The 24,411-nt window shown below is 41.7% G+C and overlaps 1 pseudogene and 4 gene segments (V, D, J or C); all 5 read right to left on the bottom strand.

The window, feature by feature from the left end:
- LOC122443251 overlaps positions 1-19,625 on the bottom strand; it is a 51,928-nt gene extending 32,303 nt beyond the window's left edge. The window contains exon 1 of the V gene segment in view: positions 19,536-19,625.
- On the bottom strand, positions 4,293-5,933 carry LOC122443239. The segment is given in 3 exon segments: positions 4,293-5,289; positions 5,700-5,788; positions 5,881-5,933. Coding segments are annotated over 2 exon segments (543 nt in total).
- Positions 9,238-15,456, bottom strand: LOC122443243. The segment is given in 3 exon segments: positions 9,238-9,781; positions 9,897-10,174; positions 15,433-15,456. Coding segments are annotated over 2 exon segments (468 nt in total).
- On the bottom strand, positions 17,082-17,959 carry LOC122443268. The segment is given in 2 exon segments: positions 17,082-17,484; positions 17,768-17,959. Coding segments are annotated over 2 exon segments (453 nt in total).
- On the bottom strand, positions 19,270-20,134 carry LOC122444184 (annotated as a pseudogene). Its single transcript, XR_006270189.1, has 2 exons — positions 19,781-20,134; positions 19,270-19,653 (listed from the first exon to the last, which is right to left on the bottom strand). The product of XR_006270189.1 is annotated as a T-cell receptor alpha chain V region CTL-F3-like (transcript).
- Between the last annotated feature and the right edge of the window lie 4,277 nt (positions 20,135-24,411).

Here is a 24,411-nt window from a genome sequence, read left to right as displayed (position 1 = left end):
GGTGGTGAAATCTCATTAGAAGAAAGCTATAGATGGTGTCATTCAATAATTCACCTGATTAAAATGATTTGGAGCTTCATGCACTATTGTCTGAATTACTGTGATTAGTGATTTCCAGTATTTTTACTTCTATTCAAAAATATCCATTTAAGTCAGCATTATATAACTCTATTATTGAACAAAGCATCAAAAATCAGCACTGAAAAAAATATTGTGCATTTACTGCTGCTCTTTTTTTCTACTGAGTTCCATGTTGATACATTCAAACTTTTTAAATGTTTAAAAAATATTCTTAAAACTTTTATCCATTTAAAGACCTATGATGCTTTTATTTGTAAAGTGTCATTATTCCATTTGTCTTTAATTAGATTAAAAAATGACATAACATAAAGTCTTCAGAAAGACGGGGAGTATTCTAAATTGGCCCAACAGATGATTAGAAATATGCCTTTATTATTTAATTTGTTGTCATCAAACAAAAAAATCCAAATCGAAAAATTCTAATATAATTCCTGCACCCTGTAGGTTGGCAGACTTTTTTGTCCATAAAGGGTCAAATAGTAAATAGTTTAGGTTTTGAAGTCGTACAGGCTCTGCTACAACTATGCTGGTATAGCACAAAGCATCCATGGTCAATGCATAAATGAATGAGCATGGCTGTCTTCCAACAAAACTTTATTTATAAACACAAGTATCAAAGTATTTTGCCCTGTGGCTATCCTTTGCCAATCCCCTCTATACTCCAAGAATTTATCCATAAACCTCTAAAGATTACTTTTTCACTAAATATTATCATAGCTTTTTGAGGAGGCTTAAGATAAAGAACACAGTAATGGATAGAAAAGAAGAAGGAAATTGAATGATGCTAATACCAAAGATACTTCCTGGGTGGCTCAGTGGTAAAGAATCCACCTGCCAATGTAGGAGATGTGGATTCGATCCCTGGGTCAGGAAGATCCCCTGGAGGAGGAAATGGCAACCCACTCCAGTATTCTCACCTGGAAGTCCAATGGAGAGAGGAGTCTTGCAGGCTACAGTCCATGAGGTCACAAAGAGTTGGACAAGACTTAGCAACTAAAAAACAACAAAAAAATGCCTAAGATACAGTGATGCTGAGTTTTCAAGAAAGAAAAACACAGCTATGGACACTATCATTAAGGAGATCACAGAGTAGGATTGAAAATAGACCTTAAACAAATAATAAAAGAAGTAAAAATAAATCACAAACCTGAAAATGCAGAGGTCTGTAATTCTAAAAATATCCACTAAGCTTTCCTTAGTTATTGACTCTTGGACAAGTATACAAGAATGAGTAGGCATTTAGTATGTTTTTAACTCTTTTGATGGAGAAGGAAATGGCAACCCACTCCAGTATTCATGCCTGGAAAATCCCATGGACTGAGGAGCCTGGTGGGCTACAGTCCATGGGGTCACAAAGAGTCGGACACGACTGAGTGACTTTTCTTCTCTCTTCTCTTCTAACTCTTTTGAAGCAAGGAAAAGAATTTTAGGAAAAGAAAAAAATAAAAAAATCACCTAAAATTTCTATGAATGGGTTATATAAGAGGAAAGTAGTGCCTTTGGCAAACGTAGTATCTGTTCTGTTGAGAGAGAGGGAGAGACAGAGACGGAGATTAGGACACAATGAAATGAAGCTGGAGACACACCTTTTCTTTATCCTCAGAGCAAATGCGGATCCAGGTGGCTGACAGGCTAAAATTTGCACTCGGACAAAATCGCTCTCACCATGGTATAAGGGACTACATGGAAGAGTGATGGGGTGTGTCGAGTGTTGAACAAGAGACTAAGATGGATTTTTAATGAGGATTGTGGAGGTGAGTTGGCTTGTGGGGCTTGTGACATCTTCTAGAGGACTTTTAGGAAGCAAAGTCAACAGAGCTGGGAAGCAGACTGGAGACAGTATTTCAAAACTGAATATCACTAAACCAGCAAAAAAACCTACATGAGTCTTAATATACGCCATATTGAGAGTACAGCAGAAACTGCTATTTGCCTATAGAATGCTCATTTTCTACTACTTCTAATAGAACTACAATTTTTTTTCATTTTTATTTTATGTTGGAGTATGGTTGATTGATAGTATCATGTTAGTTTCAACTGTACAGCAAAGTGATTCAATTATACATAAACATGGACCTATTATTTCTCAAATCTTTTCCCAGTTAGGTTATTACAGAACACGAAGCAGTCTTCCCTGTGTGCTACAGTGGGTCCTTGTTGATTACATAGTTTATTTTTTTATTTTTTATTGGAGGATAATTACTTTATACTCTAGCGATGGTTTCTGCCATACATCAACATGAATCAGCCACAGGCGTACACATGTCCCCTCCCTCTTAAACCTCACTCCCACCTCCCTCCCCCTTCCACCCCTCTAGGTTGTTAGAAGAGCATCAGCTTTGAGTTCCCTGTGTGATACAGCAAATTCCCACTGGCTCTCTGTTTTACATATAGTAATATATATATTTCAGTACTACCCTCTCAAGTCTTCCCACCCTCTCCCTTCCTCACTGTGACCAAAAGTCTGTTCTTTATGTCTGTGTCTCCTTTGCTGCCCTGCAAATAGGTCATCATCACCACCTTTCTAGATTCCATATATATGCATTAATACATGATACTTGTCTTTCTCTTTCTGGCTTACTTCACCCTGTGCAATAGGCTTTAAGTTCATCCACCTCATTAGACCTGACTCGAATGTGTTCCTTTTTATAGCTGAGTGATACTCCATTGTGCATATGTACCACAACTTCTTTACCCACTCATCTGTCAATGGACGTCTAGGTTGCTTCCTTGTCCTAGCTATTGTAAATAGTGCTTAAATAAACTGGGGTACATGTGTCTTTTTCAATTATGGTAGAATCAAAATTTTTTTGTGAGTGACACCATGCTGAGATTGAAAAGATCCTGATATCCCAACCTAGACAGCATATTAAAAAGCAGAGACAATACTTTGCCAACAAAGGTCCATATAGTGAAACCTATGATTTTTCCAGTAGTCATGTAGGATGTGAGAGTTGGACCATGAAGAAAGCTGAGCACCGAAGAATTAATGCTTTTGAACTGTGGTGTTGGAGAAGACTCTTGAGAGTCTCTTGGACTGCAAGGAGATCAAACCAGTCAATCCTGAAGGAAATCAGTCCTGAATAGTCATTGGGAGGTTGATGCTGAAATTGAAGCTCCAATACTTTGACCACCTGATGTGAAGAACTCATTCACTGGAAAAGACCCTGATGCTGGGAAAGATTGAAGGTGGAAGGAGAGGGGGATGACAGAGGATGAGATGGTTAGATGGCATCATAGGCTCAATGGACATCAATTTGAGCAAATTTTGGGAATTGGTGATGGACAAGGAAGCCTGGGGTGCTGCAGTCCATGGGATCGCAGAGTCGGACACAACTGAGCGACTAAGCTGAATTGAACTGAGAACAACAATTTTGTGTGAGCGACAACATGCAGAGACTGAAAAAATCCTGATATCCCGGGCTCCTTTGCAGATGTAAGAAATGTGGAGACACGGACTAACACTCATGAGTGAAATGTAAGTAGGAGCTTCGGGGTGAAGCTTCTGAAAATGGCTAATGTGGCCAGCATGTGCTCAGTTACCTCTTGACGTTCTTCCTGGAAGGTGGATAAAATGGATAGACTTCTTGCTGTTTCGGCAAAGTATATAAACCAAAGTGACAATTTAAGGACAAGAAACAGCCAGAAAGAAGACCCTTGATTCCTCACAAAATTATGAAGCTAGTATACCAGCCCTGGACTGCACATGGTACATGCAATAGAGCTTCTTTATATGAGAGGGAAGTAAACTCCAGCTTGTTAAAAACGTTACCTGATTTTTTTGTGATATGAAGCTGAACCAATATCTGATATAAATGATGTTCATTAAAAATACATCACTGCTTCAGTCTGATTGAGTAAGCTCCTAATAACCCAGATCTTCAAAGGTTTTCTAGGTGATTCTCATATAGGTGATGGTGGTGGTTTAAGGTCTGGAGTGTGGGAACCACAGTCCTACCAACCTTTCCCCTGCCCTCCTACCTTTTCCACCAAGTGTCACATAAATACAAATGCCCTTTGTCCACAAACACATTTTCAGTAGCATCAAAACTCTATCAAGAAAACTATTCTTACCAGGAACAAGAATACAATGGATGGAAAACTGTTATATATGTGATAATAAACAGAAGTATCCACTTTCAAAAAACAATACTTTAGGGGCTGATAGCAGAAAACATACATCTCTCACTTATAAGAGGAAAAATTCTGACTTTTGGATAAATTCCCATCTCTTTAATGGAGAAATTGAAGCTTAGAAATCATACAAATCATAAATGGCAGAATCAGATTCACATCTTCGTCTCATTTACTCCAAAGACTGTGATCTTTGTGTCTATTATCACATAACGTTTTCACTCAGTTTTAAAGTGAAAAGTTTCATTGAAACAGTCCTAAATCCTTTTTATTTCTAATGCCTGATGAATCTACTGTTTCCTATACAGGAATTAGAGAAATACTAAAATCATCTCAGGCATCTTAAAGCCCTCCCTAGGTCTTGAGGGGGCTGCACATATAACAGATGAGCCCTTCTATACTGAGAAGTCCTTCTTCATCCTCCAGAGGTGACCTGGTAAAATTAGAACTTGAAGGGTCTTTAGGCTCATCCAGTCTGAATCCTTTGTTTAAACTGAGGAAACTGAAGGCTGCTACACCGATGACATGGCTAAAGACACAGCCAGGATGGGCAGAGCTGAATCTGGCATTTCAGTTTCCCGTTCTAAACCTCATGCCCTTTGCTATAGTCTGACACGCTACCAAAAACATCAAGAATTTGAGAGGAGCTCCCTTTCATGTTGCTAGCCATTTGCAGACTCTCCTTTGTGGGAAGACAAAACCACCAACTCTGCACACTGTTGCGGCTTCCGAGAGACAGCTCTGGCAGGTCTGTGCTGGGGCTGCGGGTGCCCGCGGAGCACTGTGGGTCTGCAGCACAGAGGTAAGTAGCCGCGTCCTCAGCCTGGGAAGCCGTGATGGACAAGGAACTGCTTTTGATGGAGTTGTCAAGTGTGAAGTGTAGTCTCCCACTATATTTCTGTCTCTCATTTGAACGCATTAAAATCAGATGAACAAAGCCTTGCCTTGAATCTTGTCTGTACCACTGTAAGGCAGTTAAAGTAATACTTTTATAACTGCAGTTCATGGTGGCATTTTCACCCTCCTGGATGCTCAGGGTCTGAAGATTCTGTTCTCCTTGCTGGCTATTCACCTCTAGGCAGAAACACAAGGACAGAGGCCAGGAATCAGTCACTGCATTTTCACTCGCTAGTGTTTGCATTTCCTTCCATAATTTGAGGGTACATTTCCCAATTAACATGCTTTCCTGGTGGCATAGTGGTAAAGAATCTGCCTCCAAAGCAGGAGATGTGGGTTTGATCCCTGGGTCAGGAAGATCTCCTGGAGCAGGGAATGGCAACCCACTCCAGTATTCTTGCCTGGAAAATTCCACGGACAGAGGAGCCTGGCGGGCTAGTCCATTGGGTCACAAAGAGTTAGACAGGACTGAGCGACTAACACTTTCACTTTTCACTTTTCCCAATTAAAGAGAAGATTTTGCCCCTCAGTCTTGTGGACTCTGAACTTTGGTCACCCTCTTCCCATCACCAAGAGCCCCAACTCACTAGCCAGCTGAAGCCACAGAATCACCAAAGACAGAGCCAGAAGCTTCTCCATTCTTCTTCTTTAGGGGGAAGAAGACGCAGCTCTCGTCCTGAAATAAAGCCAGGTTCCTCAGTCTAGCTCTTTTTTTGGGTGTACTCATCCAGTCCCTCTGAGTCCCAGGGAGAGTCTCAGGTTTCTTACCCAGCCAATCAAAGGAAGCTTAATCTTCTGCTTCCAATACAAATGTGCTGATTTCAAATAAAGTGAGTCTGAGGAGAGAGGCAATGCCATCTTGTGGGGGCAACATCATCCTGCAAAGAGAACCACTCGAGGAAGATGAAGTGTGTTAGGGCTGGGTCAGAGGAAATCGCAAAGCTGTTCTGTTATCTGCCTTTGTCGAACTCCAGTTCCAGCCTAGAGTGAGAACAGCTACAATCTTATGCACTAAAAACTCAATTAAGAAAGAACACTGATGCCCAGTATTTACAGAACACCTCTGAGGAGCACTGTTAGACTTCTTACAGTCACTTCTGATACCATGCCCTTCTTCTTTTTTCCTAACTTGCCTAATGCTGGAATGAGATTGTATATCAGTCAAGGTTCTTATTTATGAGTAACAGAAACTGACTCTGGCTGAATTAAATAGAAAGGGAATAAGTTAATTAATATTGGATTTGCCTCAGAATCTCCAATATGGTCAGAGAACTGGACTCCAAAGCTATAGAGTCAGTCTACTAAACAGTTAAGGAAGAGTTAACACTGATCCTTCTCAAACTACTCTCAAAAGTTGCAGAGATTGCAGAGAAAGGAACATCTCAGTGAAACCTGCTTCATCACTTTGGTCTCATGACTTCATGATCCGGCCTTGCTAGCAGTCTGAAAGTTATGCCTGAGCTCAAAAGCACTGATTTGCACTTATCAAGTTTGACCTCGCTAATGCTACTGCTCAGGGCCTAATCTGTCAATGACACAGACTCATACTGAGTCCCTGATGTGGTGTCATTCCCCAGAGAGACTTCCCAGATGCCTGGTGACGACTGGATTACATTAGATATCACCTATGATGGAGACGGCTGAGATTTGTTCTCACTGGAATAGACACTTATACCTGCTGTTGTACTCTGCCAGCGTCCTTCTCATAAACTCACAGGATGCCTAATTTCAGCAAGATATTCCCCACAGCACTTCTTCTGAGGAAGAAACGATTTTCACAGCAAAAGATTACAGCCATGGGCACATGCCCACAGAATTATCTTTCTTACCACATACCCTATCATCCAGAAATGGCTGACCTGATTAAATTTAGAATGGCTTATTGATTCCATGGGCTTCCCAGGTGTCACAGTGATAAAGGATGCACCTGCCAATACAGGAGATGCAGGAAACACAGGTTTGAGCCCTGGGCCAGTAAGATCCCCTGGGATAGGAAATGGCAACCCACTCCAGTATTCTTGCCTGAAAAATGCCAGGGACAGAGGATTGTGGTGGACCATAGTCCATGGGGTCACAAAGGGGACTGAACAACCGAGCACTCTCACACACATTGATTCTGTAATAGCACCGGTTGAAAAACAACTCTGAAAAGACGGCCTTCTGTCTCATCGGCTGCAATGTGTGCTTTACAGCAGAGATAAGTAATGGTGTTGTCTCCCCCATCGCCAGAATGCATGATTCCAGAAATGAAGGAGGTGGCCCTGGGAGTGGATCCTTCACTGTTATTTTCAGTAACTCACTAGCAAGATTTTTGCATGTAATGTTTGTAACTTTGAGTTGTATTAGTTCTTATTCTTGAAAAGAAATAGTGCTTTCCCCAGGGAACACAGCAATGGTTTCACTGAACTGGAAGATAAGACTTCCATGTGGCTATTTGGGCTACATACGTCTCACAACCAATGAATAGAAAATGAGGTTACTCTACTGACTAGGGTGGTTGATACCAATTACCAAGGAGAAATGGGGTTGTTGCTACATATCAAATAAAAAGAGGACTATGTCTGGAACCCAGGAGATTTCCTAGGGGAGCCTCTTGGCACTTCCATGCCCAATACTAAAGGTTAATGTTAAATTACAACAACCAATAAAAAGACAAGATTTTTGAGTACTCAGATCCTTTGAGGATGAAGAATTGGGTCACACCACTAGGTAAGTAACCCAATTCACAGAGGTTATGGCTGTGAGCAGGGAAAATATAAAATGTGTAATAAAAAAGTCGTCTATATCAATTGCAGCATCATGACCAAATCGGGAATCAAAGAATGTAGTAGTTTTCTACGTTTTCTTCTTGCTCTTTACTTTCATGTGTTCCTTTGTGTATACTGCCATTTTCTTCTTCCTTCTCCTCACTATACTTATTCTATATACAACTTGAGAGAGATTAACTTTACAATTTAGTCTGCGTATAACAGAATTTTCAGTGGAATTTCCTCTGAATTTTAGAAGTAATTAATACAGCTAGTGATCCATAGTGACTGTTGGGACCACAGGTTTCCTCATTTGGGAGCAAGGATGAGAATGTCTTTACTTGTTCAAAGGACAGATTAGCTTGTTAGATGGAAACAGTCATTTCACCCTTGCTTGAAAGTTCAACTGTGTGTGGAGGAGTGTGTATGAAAGATGTGCCAGTTATCAACTTATTGTCTTTGAACTACAAGTTCCCCCTTCATAGATTCAGAGGGTAATTCTGGACATGGACCTTGTAGACATTTCTCCTTTGCCAGCTGGCAGGATGTGAAGCTTTGTCAGTAGAGAGAGCGGAAAGGGCCCTGCTGAAGAGGCAGCTTCTCCTCCAGGTCCTGGCGCGTGTCCCACACTTCTTGCTCCTGTGGTGCTTGGCCATCCGGAGGGACACCTGTGATGCTCCCTTCCAGCAACGTTTAGTGACAGCCCCCGGGTGGTTTCTTGGCAAGTTTCACAGGCACCCAAGCAAGTTCAGCAGTACTCCTTTGCCAGCTTCCTACAAACTGTGCCAGAGCCCTGGGACCTGTTCTTCTGCTTGTTAGTCTTTTTCTCTGGCACCTCGGAAAACTTCCCCATCCAGTAGGCTACAGTCACACACTCCCCCAGTGAAGTCTGAGTCATCACTGTGATAGGAGAAGAGAGTACATATTATAATGTGCTACTTTCCGTGAAACTCTAGCATAGTCTTAAAGAGAAGTGTCTCCCTACAGATGCTATTTTTGTGTTCATTAGAGTTCTTTCTAGTGTTCTTTAGAGTTCATTAGTAAATAATGCTCTGCTATTTGTTAATAATTCTTTTTTTTTAATAATTCTTTATATTAAACTTTCCTTTTTCAACTTGCCATGATTTTTCTCCTGATTGCCCCTACTCGGATAGTATGAGTCCATCAAGTACATGAGAAGAAAGGCATCAGCTGCAGAAAGATCAGCAGTCACATGTCAGGAGGCACCATTCCACTTTTAAGGAACTTCAGCATGTGGTGAAGATACATGTGGGTGTGGATGAGGTAGCAGCACAGTTGGAGAAATGGGACTGTGTCATTAAACCTGGGGAGCCCACCTGGGCCAAGAAGAGGATTTTCATGCTATTACATAGTTTTATTTCAGAAGTATTTTTCCAGGTACTAATATCTAAAATAATACACTTGCTATTTAAAAATTAACTTATACAGAGTAGGCAATGAGAATTCCCTTAAAAAAATTCTACAGCTAGTTGACAACTGATGACAACTCTGTATCTGAGAGGTAAATTCAGTGTCAGTCTCTAGAGAGACAATGCCCCACGGTGGTCAAATAAGGAACATGGAATTGCTTTCTGTAAGGGGTTTGCACTCTGCTTCTCTTGTGAAGCCAGGTACTGTGTTACCCAGAGCACAGTAATACACAGCTGAGTCTTCCTCCTGAGCTGAGGGTTTTTTCAGATGGAAGGATGCCTCAGCCTGGTTGAGGTCAGCGGTGAAACCCTGGGTGCTCTCTCTTGAGGAGTCTTTCAGGAGTAACTGGAGGCGCTGTCTGGGGTACTGGACATACCAGAAGAGCCGAGGACTCCCAGAATACGAATAGCTGCACTTCACCTGCACTGGGTCCCCTTTAGACACAGAGATGTGGCTCTCAGGCTGAGTCACTGTCTGGGCTCTTGTTCTTCCTGTAACACAAATTCTGGGTCAGGGATTGACTTGCAAACATAGGAGAATATTTCGTTAAGCCAATTCTAAATCAGAAGACCATAGTAAGATAAAATAAAAAGAGACTTTACTCACCAAGTGTGAATATCATCACAAGCGCTGAGATGAGGGCGTGTATCATGTCTGAGCTCTGAGGAAGCAGGAGGTTCCTTTCTGCAGGTTTTTCCTGGAAACAATTCAGCCACATGGACACCCTGACAGAGCAGTGAGTGGGTTTACAGGGCAAGCAAAGTAAAAGCTCTTCCTCAAAGCGGTGGCTTTCTGGCTTTCCATCAAGTTCAAGTTGTGTAGCATCTCCCTCTAGAGGCCAAACATGATACTGCAGGTAATCTCAGGCTTCAGGAAGACCAATTCTGAAACAAAATGGAGAGGAATTTCCTCCACAGTTAGTAAGACTAAGTGTAATGCTATGTTAAGTAAAGATGCTTGTTGCCAGAAAGATCCAGACATCAATGGAACATAATAGAAAGTCCAAGCACACAAATTGCTTATGAAAATTTAGTTATTAAAAAATAAGAAAAAGAAACATGCCCTCAGAAATGGAGAATCATCTAGAGATTAACAAATAAATTTGGACACCTACCTTAGCATCTGTTATTAAATAAATTCTAAATATAGATAATTAATATTTTTAAGTAATAGCTATTTTTTGATAAATTTAGGATGGTCATGAATTTTCTAAGCATGAAAGTCAGAAAGAGTATAGGAAAGTATTAGCAGATCAGACCTCACAGAAATTTAAGCTTCTGTAGGTTTGTTAATGAAATGCTTAAGCATTATCATACCGAGTTATTTTCCATTCATCATCATTGATTCTGACCTTCCTCACACCAGGAATGGGCCCTTAGAATTTTAGATCTACAGTCATTTTTAAAACAGTTTATTAACAAAGTAACAATCATTTGAACTAAAAAGAAGGCAATTCTAGAAAGAGGGTAGATTAAAAATGTTCCTGATCCCCTGTGTTTAGCCAAGGAGCTTTCTGTTGAAGACAGCCAACGCTGTGCCAACAGAGCTCAAGTGAGTTCTTCCACTGGGGCTCGTAATAAATCTGGGGTCAGTAGCAAGGAACTTCAGGATGAAGAGTGGAAAACTATAGGTCATAAAGAAAGCTTTGCATGCAGAGATCAGTGGACCTCTAAGGAAGCTAGTTCTTTTGAGAAAGCCTTTTTTTTTTAGCCCCCAAATAGCTGAGAAGAAAGTAGCAGGTTGAGTCCCATCTGTCTTAAACGGAGAGGAGTACAACGAGATAGGAGAGCAAAGACATGTCTTTCTAGTTTTTCAGCAAGATACTGGCATTGCTGCTGAGACCAGTGCACTTCTGCCTAAGACATTGCTGACCACAGATACAGAAGTATCTAGACATTTCACTCTCACGGCATTGCCTCCACTTAACGTGCCCCAGCAACCAGACAGGTCAGAAAGGAGTAAAGAAAGGGAAAGGATACTTCAGAGAAAAATAAGGGCTTCATCTGGGGAAAATAAAGTCTAAAAAATGATCAGGGTCAGTGACCCAATTCCCCTAGCCAAAAATCAGGACACAAAGTTTTCAGTGATTGAGAATTCATTTATAAGGAAGCTCTCACAAAGAAGGAATATCTCACTGAATGCATTGCTTATTTATTGAATCCTCTTGAGGGAATAAAAACAATTAAATAAAATTAGGAGAATTATGTAAAGCTCAAACATAATTATCATGAAAAAAATAGAGTGTCTCCAACGAGATTTTGATTGATGGAAGAGAAACAGGAATGTCACGATGACCACCTGACCTCAATTCCACTGCTCTTCTTATCCTATCCAGCAATTTCCCCATTCACCTTGCAAGTGCATCTGACTGATTCTGCTCTGTGACTATGAAGTAGGGGCTACAAAGAGAAATATTGAGGGAAGGACATCTTTTATGTTGGTGGGCACAGTACATAGGAAGTCTAAAGCAGTCATCAGAAAAGCCTTGTCTGCCTGCAATTTTAATCATGTCATTGTTCCTTGAATGCACTTTAAAGCTAAACTGCTACCAAGGGTTATGGGAGTTGAGCCCAAGCATCAGTGTAATGGGGCTTCTTAGGTGGCACTACTGGTAAAGAACCATCTGCCAGTGCAAGAGATGTAAGAGACGCGGGTTCAGTCCCTGGGTGGGGAAGATCCCCTGGAGGAGGACATGGCCATCCACTCCAGTACTCTTGCCTGGAGAATCCCATGGACAGAGGAGCTTGGCAGGCTATAGTCCATGGGGTCGCACAGAGTCGGACACGGCTGAAGGGGCTTAGTGGCAGAGGCATTGGTGTAATGGACTGTGTTTCCCTCTATGGTACACAAGAGTCTCAAAGGTGAGACCTTAAAAAGACCAGAGTGCTGAGAGAAGCAGAGGGATAGAATAGTTGTGCATCTGTCTGGAAACCTCTTTGACAGAGAATTGGGAATGTAAGTTAAGAAATCCATTTCTTCAAATAATTTTGTCTGGCTTCAGGGACCAAGCATAACTAAAACTCAGGGTCAAGAACTTGATAGATCTTGGGAGGACAGAACAGGCGATCATGGCAGAGGGAAAGAAGAGCTCTCCAATGTAGACACCAGACAGGTCAGAAAGTCACAGGGCAGAGTGGGTAGCAGAAGATAAGTATAGCACAACTAGCCTTGTTTAATTTGCTTGGTTCTATGACACCCCATAGAGAAGGCATTGGCACCCCACTCCAGTACTCTTGCCTGGAAAATCCCTGGTCTTTTACAGAGGAAAGGTTTTTAATTTTGATTCAGTTTGGTGTGTGCATGTGTGTGTGAGTGTATCATGCTTTCAGTGTCAAATCTAAGATTTACTTAGCTGCAACCCTGAAGTTTTTCTCTTATTTTTTTTAGAGTTGCATAGTTTTATATTTTACATTTAAGTCCATGATCCATTTTGAGCTAATTTTTATAATTTAAAATATTTTTTTTAAAGGGCTGTGTCATCATCTTTGTTTCAGGCTTTACCTATTTGCTGTTATCAAGTAACTAATTCGGAGCAACATAACCAAAATGTGGATTGAAGACATCTCAGAGAGGAGTGAAAAAAAAATTTGTTCTTTGAGCCTGTGACTTTCCCTTTTTATACTTAGTGTGATTTCTCTACCTATACAGTAAAGTTAAAATTGTAGTAAAAAGCCAAGCCCTTCTCAATTCATCACCTCTGAACTGCTCTATCGTGGGCAATGCTTTCTAGTATAGATTCAGAAAATGGTTACATCTGTCTTATGAGTGAAGATAACTGTAATCTCTTCTAACATTCACATTTCTTTAAACTTTAAAGTTCTCTGACAAAAATGCTTATCAATCTTTAAGTCATCAAACTGAGCTAAACGTCAGAATCTCCTTCCTTGTCTCTAACTTCTTTCCTATAATTGAGCATGTGTTTCTTGAAGAAGAGAATATTATTTACAAAATGTCCCAAGAATGAAAATTCCCTCTTTCTGTTATTATTTTTGCTAAAATTACAGGCTTCCATTGACCTTTTGTCACAGTCAGCATTCCAAGGTCAAACAGCTCATTTCTCCAAGGATGTAGTAATTCTTCTTTCTACTGTCCCAGGGGCAGAGTCTTTTAAATAACAATTTTTTAAATACCAATATTACAATTGAGGATAACACTTTCTAAAACTTTTCTTAAGGGTTGTGAATCCAGGAGCTGAAAATTGTTCTTGATCAAATAAGTCAACCCTTGAAAACAGAAACTAGAAAAACTGACAAGGCACTTTTCTTGTCTTAGGCTAAGACTCCCAATGATAGGAGTATTTATCCCTAAACTAGGTCTTTAGATTTGAAAGCAAAAATATACAAAGAAGCAGCACAAGTCATGGCAATGGTAAAGATAAATAGAAACAGAAGATAGTTTGACACCATCAGTTGTACTCATGGGCAAAATCTAGAGTATGGAGCCTACCTGTTATACAAAGGTCATTTTCTTTTAACCCTAGAAATTAGGATGGAAAGGAAAAGTATCTGGACTCAAAGAGAACTAAGGTAACTGTGACTTTCTTTCAGTCTGGACCACTGCTCCCTCCTTGCCCACTACCATCCTTAGCTTAACAGGATTCATATCTTTAGCCACAGCAAGTAAATATTTGAGGCTAAAATTCGAAGATTAAAAAGTCTAGAAATGAAAGCAAGAAAGAGATAATACAGGGGTACGTTAACATTGGCTGAAACCTAGAAGAATCACTGATAAGAGGGACTTCCAAGTTTACAAGAGAACAAGTCGATACACCTCACTATAGACTCACTCAGGGGATTAAGATGGCTCTGTCTATGCCAACAGGAGGGAGACCATTTAATTTAATTGCAAGCCTAAAAATAGTACCATATGAACAAAATCTGTTCAAACAGAAAGGGAACTTATGACACATATAAACAGAAGTATTCTTATGGTGATGAGAAATGAACTACAAGAAAAAATAGATCCACAATTACCTAACAGCATCCAAAGGGTAGAAGCTCTATATCTGTTGATTTTATGAATTAATTCTTCTTCTTCAGTCAACCAATATTTAACACACAACCACTATGTGCTGTGTACTGTGTAATGTACAATGCATTCACATTTCCTGACCCTACGGAGCTCACAGTTATAGTCATAACAGAGACATTACTTTGCCAACAAAGATCCATATAGTCAAAGCTATGATTTTTCCAGTAGTCATGTGTGGATGTGAGAGTTGGACCATAAAGAAGGCTGAGTGCTGAAGAATTGATGCTTTTGAAGTGTGGTGTTGGAGAAGACTCTTGAGAGTCCCTTGGACAACAAGGAGATCAAACCAGTCAATCCTGAAGGAAATCAGTCCTGGATATTCATTGGAAGGACTGATGCTGAAGCTGAAGCTCCAATCCTTTGGCCACCTGATGCGAAGAACCGATTCATTGGAAAAGACACTGATGCTGGGAAAGATTGAAGAAGAAGAAGGGGATGACAGAGGATGATAGTTGGATGGCATCACTGACTCAATGGACATGAGTTTGAGCAAGCTCTGAGAGATAGCGAAGGACAGGGAAGCCTGGTGTTCTGCAGTCCATTGGGTCACAAAGAGTCAGACATGACTGAGCTACTGAAAAATACAATACATAATTATAGATATAGCTGTAGATACATAAAAGTATATTAATTGCAATATCCTTTTTGTCTTGGACTTTGAAGACAGCCTGCAGTACATGAGAACTCATGGAGAGAGACCACAATACATGGTTGAAAACACTTGCAAAACTTATATAAAGCCCACTTTTTAACTTTCCTTAGCCTATTCTGCACAATAAGGATACATGAGGAAACTGATAATTCACTAAAGAGTTAGAATAAATAGGGACTTAACAGATGGTGCAGTGGCTAAGATGCTGAACTTCCAATGCTAGGGACCTGGGTTTGACCCCAGACAGAGAATTAGATCCCATGTGCTGCAAATGAGAGCTGGCACAGCCAAATAAGTTTTAAAAATATTAAAAACAAAAGAGAAAAAAGTGAAGCTGTGGTAGTGTGTGTTTTTTTTCAATCTTCCTCAAGTTAGAGGAGATTCAAAGGATTGAAATATTCCCATGGAGTCTGGAGGATTTTGAGGCTCACGTTAGGTTGCAATGACAACTTCTCTCACTTTACTGTGGTAAAGAATCTGACTGCCAATGCAGGAGATGCAAGTTCAATCCCTGGGTCGGGAAGATGCCCTGGAGAAGGAAATGGCAACCCACTCCAGCATTCTTGCCTGGGAAATCCCATGGACAGAGGAGCCTGCAAAAAAATGGGATTGCAAAGAGTCAATTCTAGGATACATTTTTCTTCTTTCACATGTTTGATTTATTCCTTGAAACTGCTTACATCTATTTTCTTCATTAAAAGTTGGTCTCTAGGTGACTTTACTTCCTTCTTTCCAATATGTTTTACAAAATTCAACTCTTTTAACTAATTACTTGATGACTTGGCTATGTAAGTCTATTGTCTCTCTCATCTCTCTCTCTCCTTCACCCACTTGCATGTCATGTGCACACACACTTATACTTTCTTTTCTGGAAAGTTGCTCTTTATTGGGATCATTGTTATTTGTACAATAGGGATAGAACATCCTTACACAAGGAAGAGTAGTATCTTCCTTTTTGGAATTCCAGATGAAAGCAAACCCACTAGGTTAATTCCCACCTGATGTCACCAAGAATAGTGCAGAGACTTAACTCTTTTAGATGTTATATGACAGCTACTCTGCACATACGTGGTGCGGAATCATCCAAAATTGAAGCCATCTGGAGTTAATTGGGACTAAAGTATAAAGCAAAGCCTTTGTATAAAAGAGTTTTGTGAAACAAGGAAAATATGACTGTTTAGTAATTGCAGAGTGAAAATGCTCTATACTCCAGGGTCACAGAAATGAGCAGGGAGCCACATCAGAAAGATTTAATGGTAAACTCCTATTAAACTCCTAGGAGTCATCAAGAAAATCACCAAATACCTTTGTGTTTATTCCAGTATTGTTTACTACAGTCAGTAAAACAATCTAAAAAGCTAGTAAAATGGAATTAGCCCAAAAGTATGATAAAATCACACATTGGAATATCACCATTAGAATGTGTGATGTTGACCTGTAAATATTGTTGTGAAATAATTATTTCACAATATACTGTCAGGTAAAAACTCAGAATAGAAATATCCTATAAGGTATGAATCTCTAATAGAGTTCTTTGTGACTAGTAAAATTGGTGAGTTATTTTGTTTTTAGCATTCCTCCTTTGCATATTCTATTTTCTACCTTAAATATACATAACTCTATAATCACATATAGAGAATGTGACCAGGTGATGAGGTTAGTTCTGAGCTAACTGTAGGGTTTCGTTTCCCCTTGGGGTGAAGGTTTGTGGTAACAGTTACTCTATGCACATCATTCCAAGTCATTCACGGCACAGGTGAGGCAGGGCACAGGGAGCCTCCAAGACGTGTCCTTTCAGAGATATTTCAGATCCACAATGATGGCCAGACTTAGCAATGCATAAATATTTGTGCAATGAACCTACAACTCTGACAACTCAGATGCAGATTTAGTCAAATACTATTAAATTTTTTAAAGCCAAATTTCATACTTTAATAAAATCACCATTTAAGTTTTTTTTTTTTTAATTTGGCAAATGATCTTCTGCAAGATAAAGAATTGAAGATAAAGGTGTTTTTGATGAATAACACTTTGAGATATGCTCTCTGAGCCAAAGAGATAGCATTTTCCTTACAGTGAGGTTTTCACTTCTAAACCCCCTACCTTTTCCTGTCCTTACTGAGAATCTCACAAAGGTATTCATAGCTGGGGGACTCCACATGTTGACATCTGAGGTTTCTGTGGGGCTCCCTCAGGCACCAGCATCACTGTGGTCTCTCAGAGCACAGAAATACACCGCTGAGTCCTCGAGCTGTAGGTCTGTGATGGTGAGGCTGATGGAACTCGTTGCTTTCTGGAAGTTCAAAAAATACTGACCTTTTGTTGTATTCAACTCATTGAAAGACTCCTGATGAATAAGGAAAATCATTTCCCCACTTGGTGGTTGCTTGTACCAGAATAAATAATAAGTATAACTATTAGCTTCATATGCACAGTTCAAGGTTACATCCTCCTTCTCCAGCATAGGAATTTCTGACTGGTTTTGAGTTACTTTCTGGGCCATGATGGATCCTAGAGAGAAGAAAAAAATATATATATATTTATATATATATATATATATATATATATATATATATATATATTATATGGAGAGAGAGAGAGACAGAGGAAGAGGCTGATTCTCCTGGTGGAACTCAGAGGGCTTCAAGGAACAAACAGAGGATTCAGAGTTCTAATCCCTCTGCCAGTTAACCAACTCTCCTAAACCCCAACAGACAATAATCACCTGCTCTACCTCTACACATGGGAGCTGAGCAGAGCTGAGTCTGCTGGCGGTCATCCTTACCAGCCTTACCAAGGCAGACAGAGGCTATGAGAGCTCTGAGCAGGCCAGGGAGCCCCATGTGGGAAATTCTTCCTCTGAGTAGATGCCTGAGCTGTGCCTGAGGGCACACGCACAGTGACTGAACTGTGAGACGCTTCTGCATCAGAACAGGAGATGTAACTGGCTGATATCAGTTTGCCTGGGTCATGTCATGGCTTGTTGATGTGGCTGGTGATTGTAAGCTGCCTATTTAGACTTGGTCATATCTGACTCTTTGTGACTCCATGGACTGTAGCCCACCAGGCTCCTCTGTCCGTGGGATTCTCCAGGCAAGAATATTGGAGCAGGTTGCCATGCTGTAATTAAATTAACAACAATTACATCAGGGCTGCATGCATATTCAGTCAATGCATCTAGGATAGGCATACGTTTTGTGACAAAAACAATTTATTATGATTATAGTGACCTCTGAGAACAAATAGGCATCCATTTTTGTATAGCTCTTTTTGGGGGGAGGGATCTGCAGCCCAAATCTACAGTGAAATAAGCTCGCAAGTTTTTCTTTCATACGGGAAGATAGAACTGTTTACTCTCAATCGTCATAACTTTTCTTCCTACACTCCAAGGCATGGGTTTCTATGGAAATTTGCAATGGATAAAGTTCCTTGTCTGTTTAATGCAATCACAGCAAGCTTCCTGATGGACAAAATTTGTCCAGCTGTATGTGTCTAACAGTAATCAATAATGTGTGCTAAAATAATCTTGCTTTTAAATGTCCACCCTATAGCCAAAATGAGTACAAGCTCACCAGACTAAGCATCGTTCTTTCCTTACATCAGAAATGCAGCCCTAGAGGCAGCGTGCCGCGGCTACTGAGCCGGTGCGTCGCCGCTACTGAAGCCGCTGCAGCGGGAGCCCGCGCTCCTCATCAAGAGGAGCCGCCGCGGTGAGAAGCCCGTGCACCGCAATGACGAGCAACCTCCACCCGCTGCAACTGGAGAGAGCCCAAGGTCAGTAACAAAGACCCAGCCGGACCAAAAATAAAACAAACAAATAAGTAATAAAAGAAACATGGCCACTCAAAAGTCACAGACGCTTTTTCATCCCACGGCTGCAGCATCTCCAGTTCAAAGGCTTTCACTGCAAACAGCACCTCAATAGCGTTACATCTCAGCCACATGCAGACTGCTGTGTGATTTGCCTGGTACCTCTGTGTTGGTTTATGATTATGCTTCAGGTGATGCGCTTTTAATCATCTCTTTCTTTTCTCTAAGTGAATTCTTAATTCTGTGGCATCTAATATCCATCTTACATTATGAGAAAAATAGATTTTATTTTAAGGTCAGCCTAGAGAAGAGAGGAATCTTTCTGGCTGAACAGGGGTGCTGCTGGGGACTGAGCTTTGGTCTTCTTTAAGACTGACATCCACCCTATTATCCCTGTAGAGCAATTCCCAACCTCCTGAGTTTCTAGGATTAGACCTGAGCTTGATTGGTTTCCCTGAAAAACTCTAAATGTAAACTAAACTCTGGTCAAGGAGAGAATATACGTCTTCCTGACGTCAGCCTCCTGCTCGCCTTGGGTTTGTGCTCAGCTCCCCCTGCAGCCCTCCATCACTGTGTCCCTCAGAGCACAGTAGTACACAGCCGAGTCTGATGCTTGCACTGCCCGTTTCTGCAGGTGGAAGGAGCTGTCCCTCTTATCAAGAGTGGCCTGAAAACCTTCATGCTCGGGCCTCTGGTTTGTCATTGAGCCCTTCAAGAGGAGTTGAGGAGCTTTGTTGAGACGCTGGATGTACCAAAAAAGATAGGGATCTGAATACGTGGTCTGGTAAGTGCAGTTCAGGGTCATGAGAGCCCCCTCTGAGACAGTCACTGGGCCTTCTCTCTGGTTCACTGAGTCACCATTGGTCCCTCCTACAAGAGAATCACTTTGTTATAGTAGAAATGTACAGGAGGAGAGTTTTCAGCCAGAGAAGAAAAATAAAACTTACCTGTTATCATAGGAAAATGAGAAATCATTTTAGGATAAAATGCTACTTACCAAGTATTAAGAAGATGACCAGAACTGAGTGAGGGGCAGAAAACATTCTGGCGACAGTCCTTGTTCCCTAGAAACATCAAATCTAACAAAGTTAGTCTTCAGCTGGATGTTACAGAAGCTCCTCACTCAGAAAATGGGAATGCCTTTCTGCACAGCAGCAGTCATCTGTCTTGTGACTACAGAGGAGGCAAGTCAAACCAGCCCCTGAATACAAAAAGGAATCGCATATGAAGGAAGCCCCGCCCTCTGGTGGTGATGTTAAAAATCACACCACAGTCATATCTGACCTCAGTTCAGTTCAGTAGCTCAGTCATGTCCAACTCTTTGTGACCCCATGGACAGCAGCAGGCCAGGCTTCCCTGTCCAACACCAGCTCTCGGAGCTTGCTCAAACCCATGTCCATTGAGTCAGTGATGCCATCCAATCATTTCATCTTCTGTCGTCCCCTTCTCCTCCTGCCTTCAATCTTTCCCAGCATCAGGGTCTTTTCAAATGAGTCGGCTCTTCCCATCAGGTGGCCAAAGTATTGGAGCTTCAACTTCAACATCAGTCCTTCCAGTGAATATTCAGAACTGATTTCTTTTAGGACTGACTGGTTTGATCCCCTTGCAGTCCAAGGGGCTCTCAAGAGCCAAGGGATTCTCTTTTGAACACCGTAGCTCAAAAGCATCAATTCTTCAGCTCTCAGCTTTCTTTTTGGTCCAACTCTCACATCCATACATGACTACAGGAAAAACCATAGGTTTGACTATATGGACCTTTGTCAGCAAAGTAATGTCTCTGCTTTTTAATATGCTGTCTATGTTGGTCATAGCTTTTCTTCCAAGGAGCAAGTGTCTTTTAATTTCATGTCAGCAGTCACCATTGCCAGTGATTTTGGAGCCCTAGAAAATAAAGTCTGTCACTGTTTCCATTGTTTCCCCATCTATTTGCCATGACGTGATGGGCCTGGATGCCGTGATCTTAGTTTTTGAATGCTTAGTTTAAAGCCAGCTTTTTCACTCTCCTCATCCTGACCTACTCCTGACCTAGTCCTCCTGATGAGACTTTGTGGGGTACACACAGGAGAATGGGACAGGACTCTAAGAGGAGAGCCCTAAACACAAACATGCTTTGGGAAACGTTCCATTATTACATCCATTATTTTCTGTGTGGTATGATATCACTAGCTTTGCAAAGAATGCCAGTTAACAATTTTTAGGAGGAATAGTCAGAGGGTTCTTCTTTACATATGTCTCCATAATTCCCATGGGTCAGCAAAGGACCCCTCAGCATGGAAAGTGCTCCCTCCTCTCCCCAAGACCTTCACCTGAATTAGCTCTATTCATCTCCAAGACACAGCCAACATGCTGCTGGAATGTTGGAATGTTACATAATGTTGGAAACATTATCTAAGCCAGGTCTCAAACAATGTGTGGCTGAATGATCAGGTGAATGAACGATCCCTGTGCCCTGTGCTGGGCTCAGTCACTCAGTCATGTCTGACTCTTTGTGGCCCTAGAGACTACAGCCTGCCAGGCTCCTCTGTCCATGGGATTTTCCAGGCACGAATACTAGAGTGGCTTGCCATGCCCTCCTCCAGGGGATCTTCCCAACACAGGGATTGAGCCAGAGTCTCCTGCATCTCCTGCATTGCAGGTGGATTCTTTACACATCTGAGCCACCTGATCATTTAAGGCAGATCTCATCTAACGTGTGGTTGAATGAGCAGGTTATTACCCCTGTCCATCATAAAATGTGATATTTGTAAAATTAAAAAATAAATTGCTGTTACTTCTTTTTACTGATAAAGGTAGAGTCGACCTTCCAACTAGAAAACTGGACAAAATGTATGAGACAAGTTGTGGATCTTGGACATCAGGTAGCACAGAGGTAAGGAAAACAGATGAGATGAGCCAGGACATCGCCCAGCCTTCTTCATGGAGGCAGCTTCTAGACACCAGTGCATGAGGGATTTAACAAAAAATGGCCCAACTGTCTCACTGTGAGATGGAATGATATTTTGGGGATCCTGAGGAACCTAGAAATTTGTGGACCAGTGTACCAGAGAGGAAGGACGTGGGCAAAAGAGAGAGAGGGAGAGAGATGAGGGCAAAGAGGTGGGGGGAGGATCACTGTGAACCTTGGACTGAGTACTGATCTGTAACTAAACAAAGAAGACTCAATGAGTCTTGTAAACCTCCCTGAAGGGGCCTCCTTTGGGGCCTGGACCCTACTTGGAGGACAGCCACCTACACCTTTAGCCTCATGAGGGACGGGTGACCTTACTTAAGAAACCTGGTTCTTGGAACATCTTTTAACCTCTTGTCACATTCTTGCTTTAATTCAACTAAGTATTTTTTTTAGAATGTCAAGTTTAGATGCTTAATATATTAGCCAGGCACTCTTCATGACAGAGGCGTGTGTGTGCTATTTATCTGTCTTCTGTTTATTTATGAGGGATTCAGGAATCTCAATGGAAAGAACTGTTTGCTCAGTGTCTGTCAGCCTGTTTGTCTGGTTCTCTATGCAATTATTTGTGCTAGTGAAGTGAACCCAGTAGAAGATTTAATGGGGTCATTTCATAGCTTGTTCTTTCCTCTAGGATAGGGTTTATCTTATGCAAAGTCCGACTATATCATGGTAAGAAGTCAAAACATTGTTCTTTGCTGACATAAACCATGTTAAGGCATGGAAACACTGTGGCTGCAGACAGCTGTGAGGTCGCCTTACACAGGCTCTCAGGGCAGTGCTGTCAATCCAGTAACAATGGTTGTGACTAAGTCAGTTGAACTTAAGAACTGCTGCTGCTGCTAAGTCGGTTCAGTTGTGTCCGACTCTATGTGACCCCATGGATGGCAGCCCACGAGGCTCCTCCATCCATGGGGTTTTCCAGGCAAGAGCACTGGAGTGGGGAGCCAGTGCTTTCTCCAGAACTCAAGAGCAGTCTTCTTCAAATCTCTACAGAGATTTTCTCCCCAGTTAAAATGAATTTTGTTAGTTCTTACCAAAACTGGGATCACTTTTAATGCACAGCTGTTTGCTGAACTGTTCTTTTTGTTTGTGTTTTGTCTGGGCCAGGTCTTAGTTTAGGCTTGTGGGATCCAGTTCCCTGACCAGGGATCGAACCTGGGCCTCCAGCAATGTGAGTGCAGAGTCCTACTCACCGAACCAACCCTCCCCCTAAAATGAGAATCTTGAGTTGAAGTTATCATGCTGGCAGGACTCTCTGGCTCAGCAGATCACCTAGATTGTCTTAAACTCTTGTGCATTTTCAGGAATCCCTAGCTTCCAGCATTCATTCTGGAAATTTACAGGGTTGTCTGCAATGTGGAAACCAAAATGAGACACATTTCCTATCTCAAATTGCTTTCAGTTGATTGAGAAGCCCATAAGCAAAAAAAAAAAAAAAAAAATTCTATGCCTTGTCTGTACTCTCACTAGCCTGGACCCCAATACATGAAATGAGGGATCAGACTGGAAGTAGAGAGCTGATGCAGTTATCACCAGGGAAATAAAACCTGGTAGAATACTTTTTTCCCCACCGTTAAGATTTATTTTTGTTCTTTCATCTCCCTCTCCATTTCTAGGCCTCTTTATTAAGATGTTGAGCCCCCAGGGCACAGGCGGCCAGCCCCCAGTGAGCAGGACTCTAGGATGTCAGGGAGGAAGGCAGTGCTCACTTTCAGGTGAGTGTCCAGACCCACCCTAAGTGACGATGGTGACTACATCTGCCAAGACCATAAAACTACTATAACTATTAAACTCTGCATTTGAGTAGTTGTGTCTGTAAATTGGGTTTCCCCAGTAGCTCAGCAGTAAAGGATCTGCCTGCCAATTGAGGAGATGAGAGTTCAATCCCTGGGTCAGGAAGATCCCCTGGAGGAGAAAATAGCAACCCACTCCAGTGTTCTTGCCTGGAAAATTCCACGGACAGGGGAGCCTGGCAGCTACAGTCCACAGGATGGCAAAGAGTCGGATGCCACTTAGCAACTGAGCACCAGACACAATACACACAGGCCTGTAAATTATGAAATGACAAGGATTCAGTGTCCTGGCCACACCTCACAGGCTGCCCAGCAGTAAAACATCCATCTCTGCCCACCTGCTGTGCCCACCACTGTCCTTCCAGAAAGTCTGCTCCCGGAAGTTGCAGACAGGAGATCAGCCTGAGAAGATGAGGGGACTCTCTGCAATGGGCACGACTGTAGCAGGGACACAGAGCGGGGACCAGAGTGGCTCTGCATTCCACTCATGAGCAGAGGAGTGTGGAGATGCTCCTGCTCGCTGAGTGGGTGGTAATTTCTCCTAGTCTCCTGAGCAGGTGAAAAGCCCACTCCACTGTCAAAATAGCCTATTGTAAGAGAACATAAAGACGTCCCCCACCTGAAATATGGCTGGCTGATGAATTAATTTCCCTGCTTTTGCTGTTGTTCAGTCCCTAGGCCATGTCTGACTCTTTACGACCCCAGGAACTGCAGCACGTCAGGCTTCCCTGTCCTTCACGAGCTTCCAGAATTTGCTCAAACTCCTGTCCATTGAGTCAGTGATGCCATCCAACCATCTTATCCTCTGTCACCTCCTTCTCCTCTTGCCCTCAAACTTTCCCAGCATCAGGGTCTTCTCCAGTGAATCGGTTCTTCACATAAGGT

This window comes from Cervus canadensis, chromosome 6, assembly GCF_019320065.1.
Source record: "Cervus canadensis isolate Bull #8, Minnesota chromosome 6, ASM1932006v1, whole genome shotgun sequence".
NCBI classification, from domain to species: domain Eukaryota; kingdom Metazoa; phylum Chordata; class Mammalia; order Artiodactyla; family Cervidae; genus Cervus; species Cervus canadensis.
This window is presented reverse-complemented; position numbering and strand designations above follow the sequence as displayed.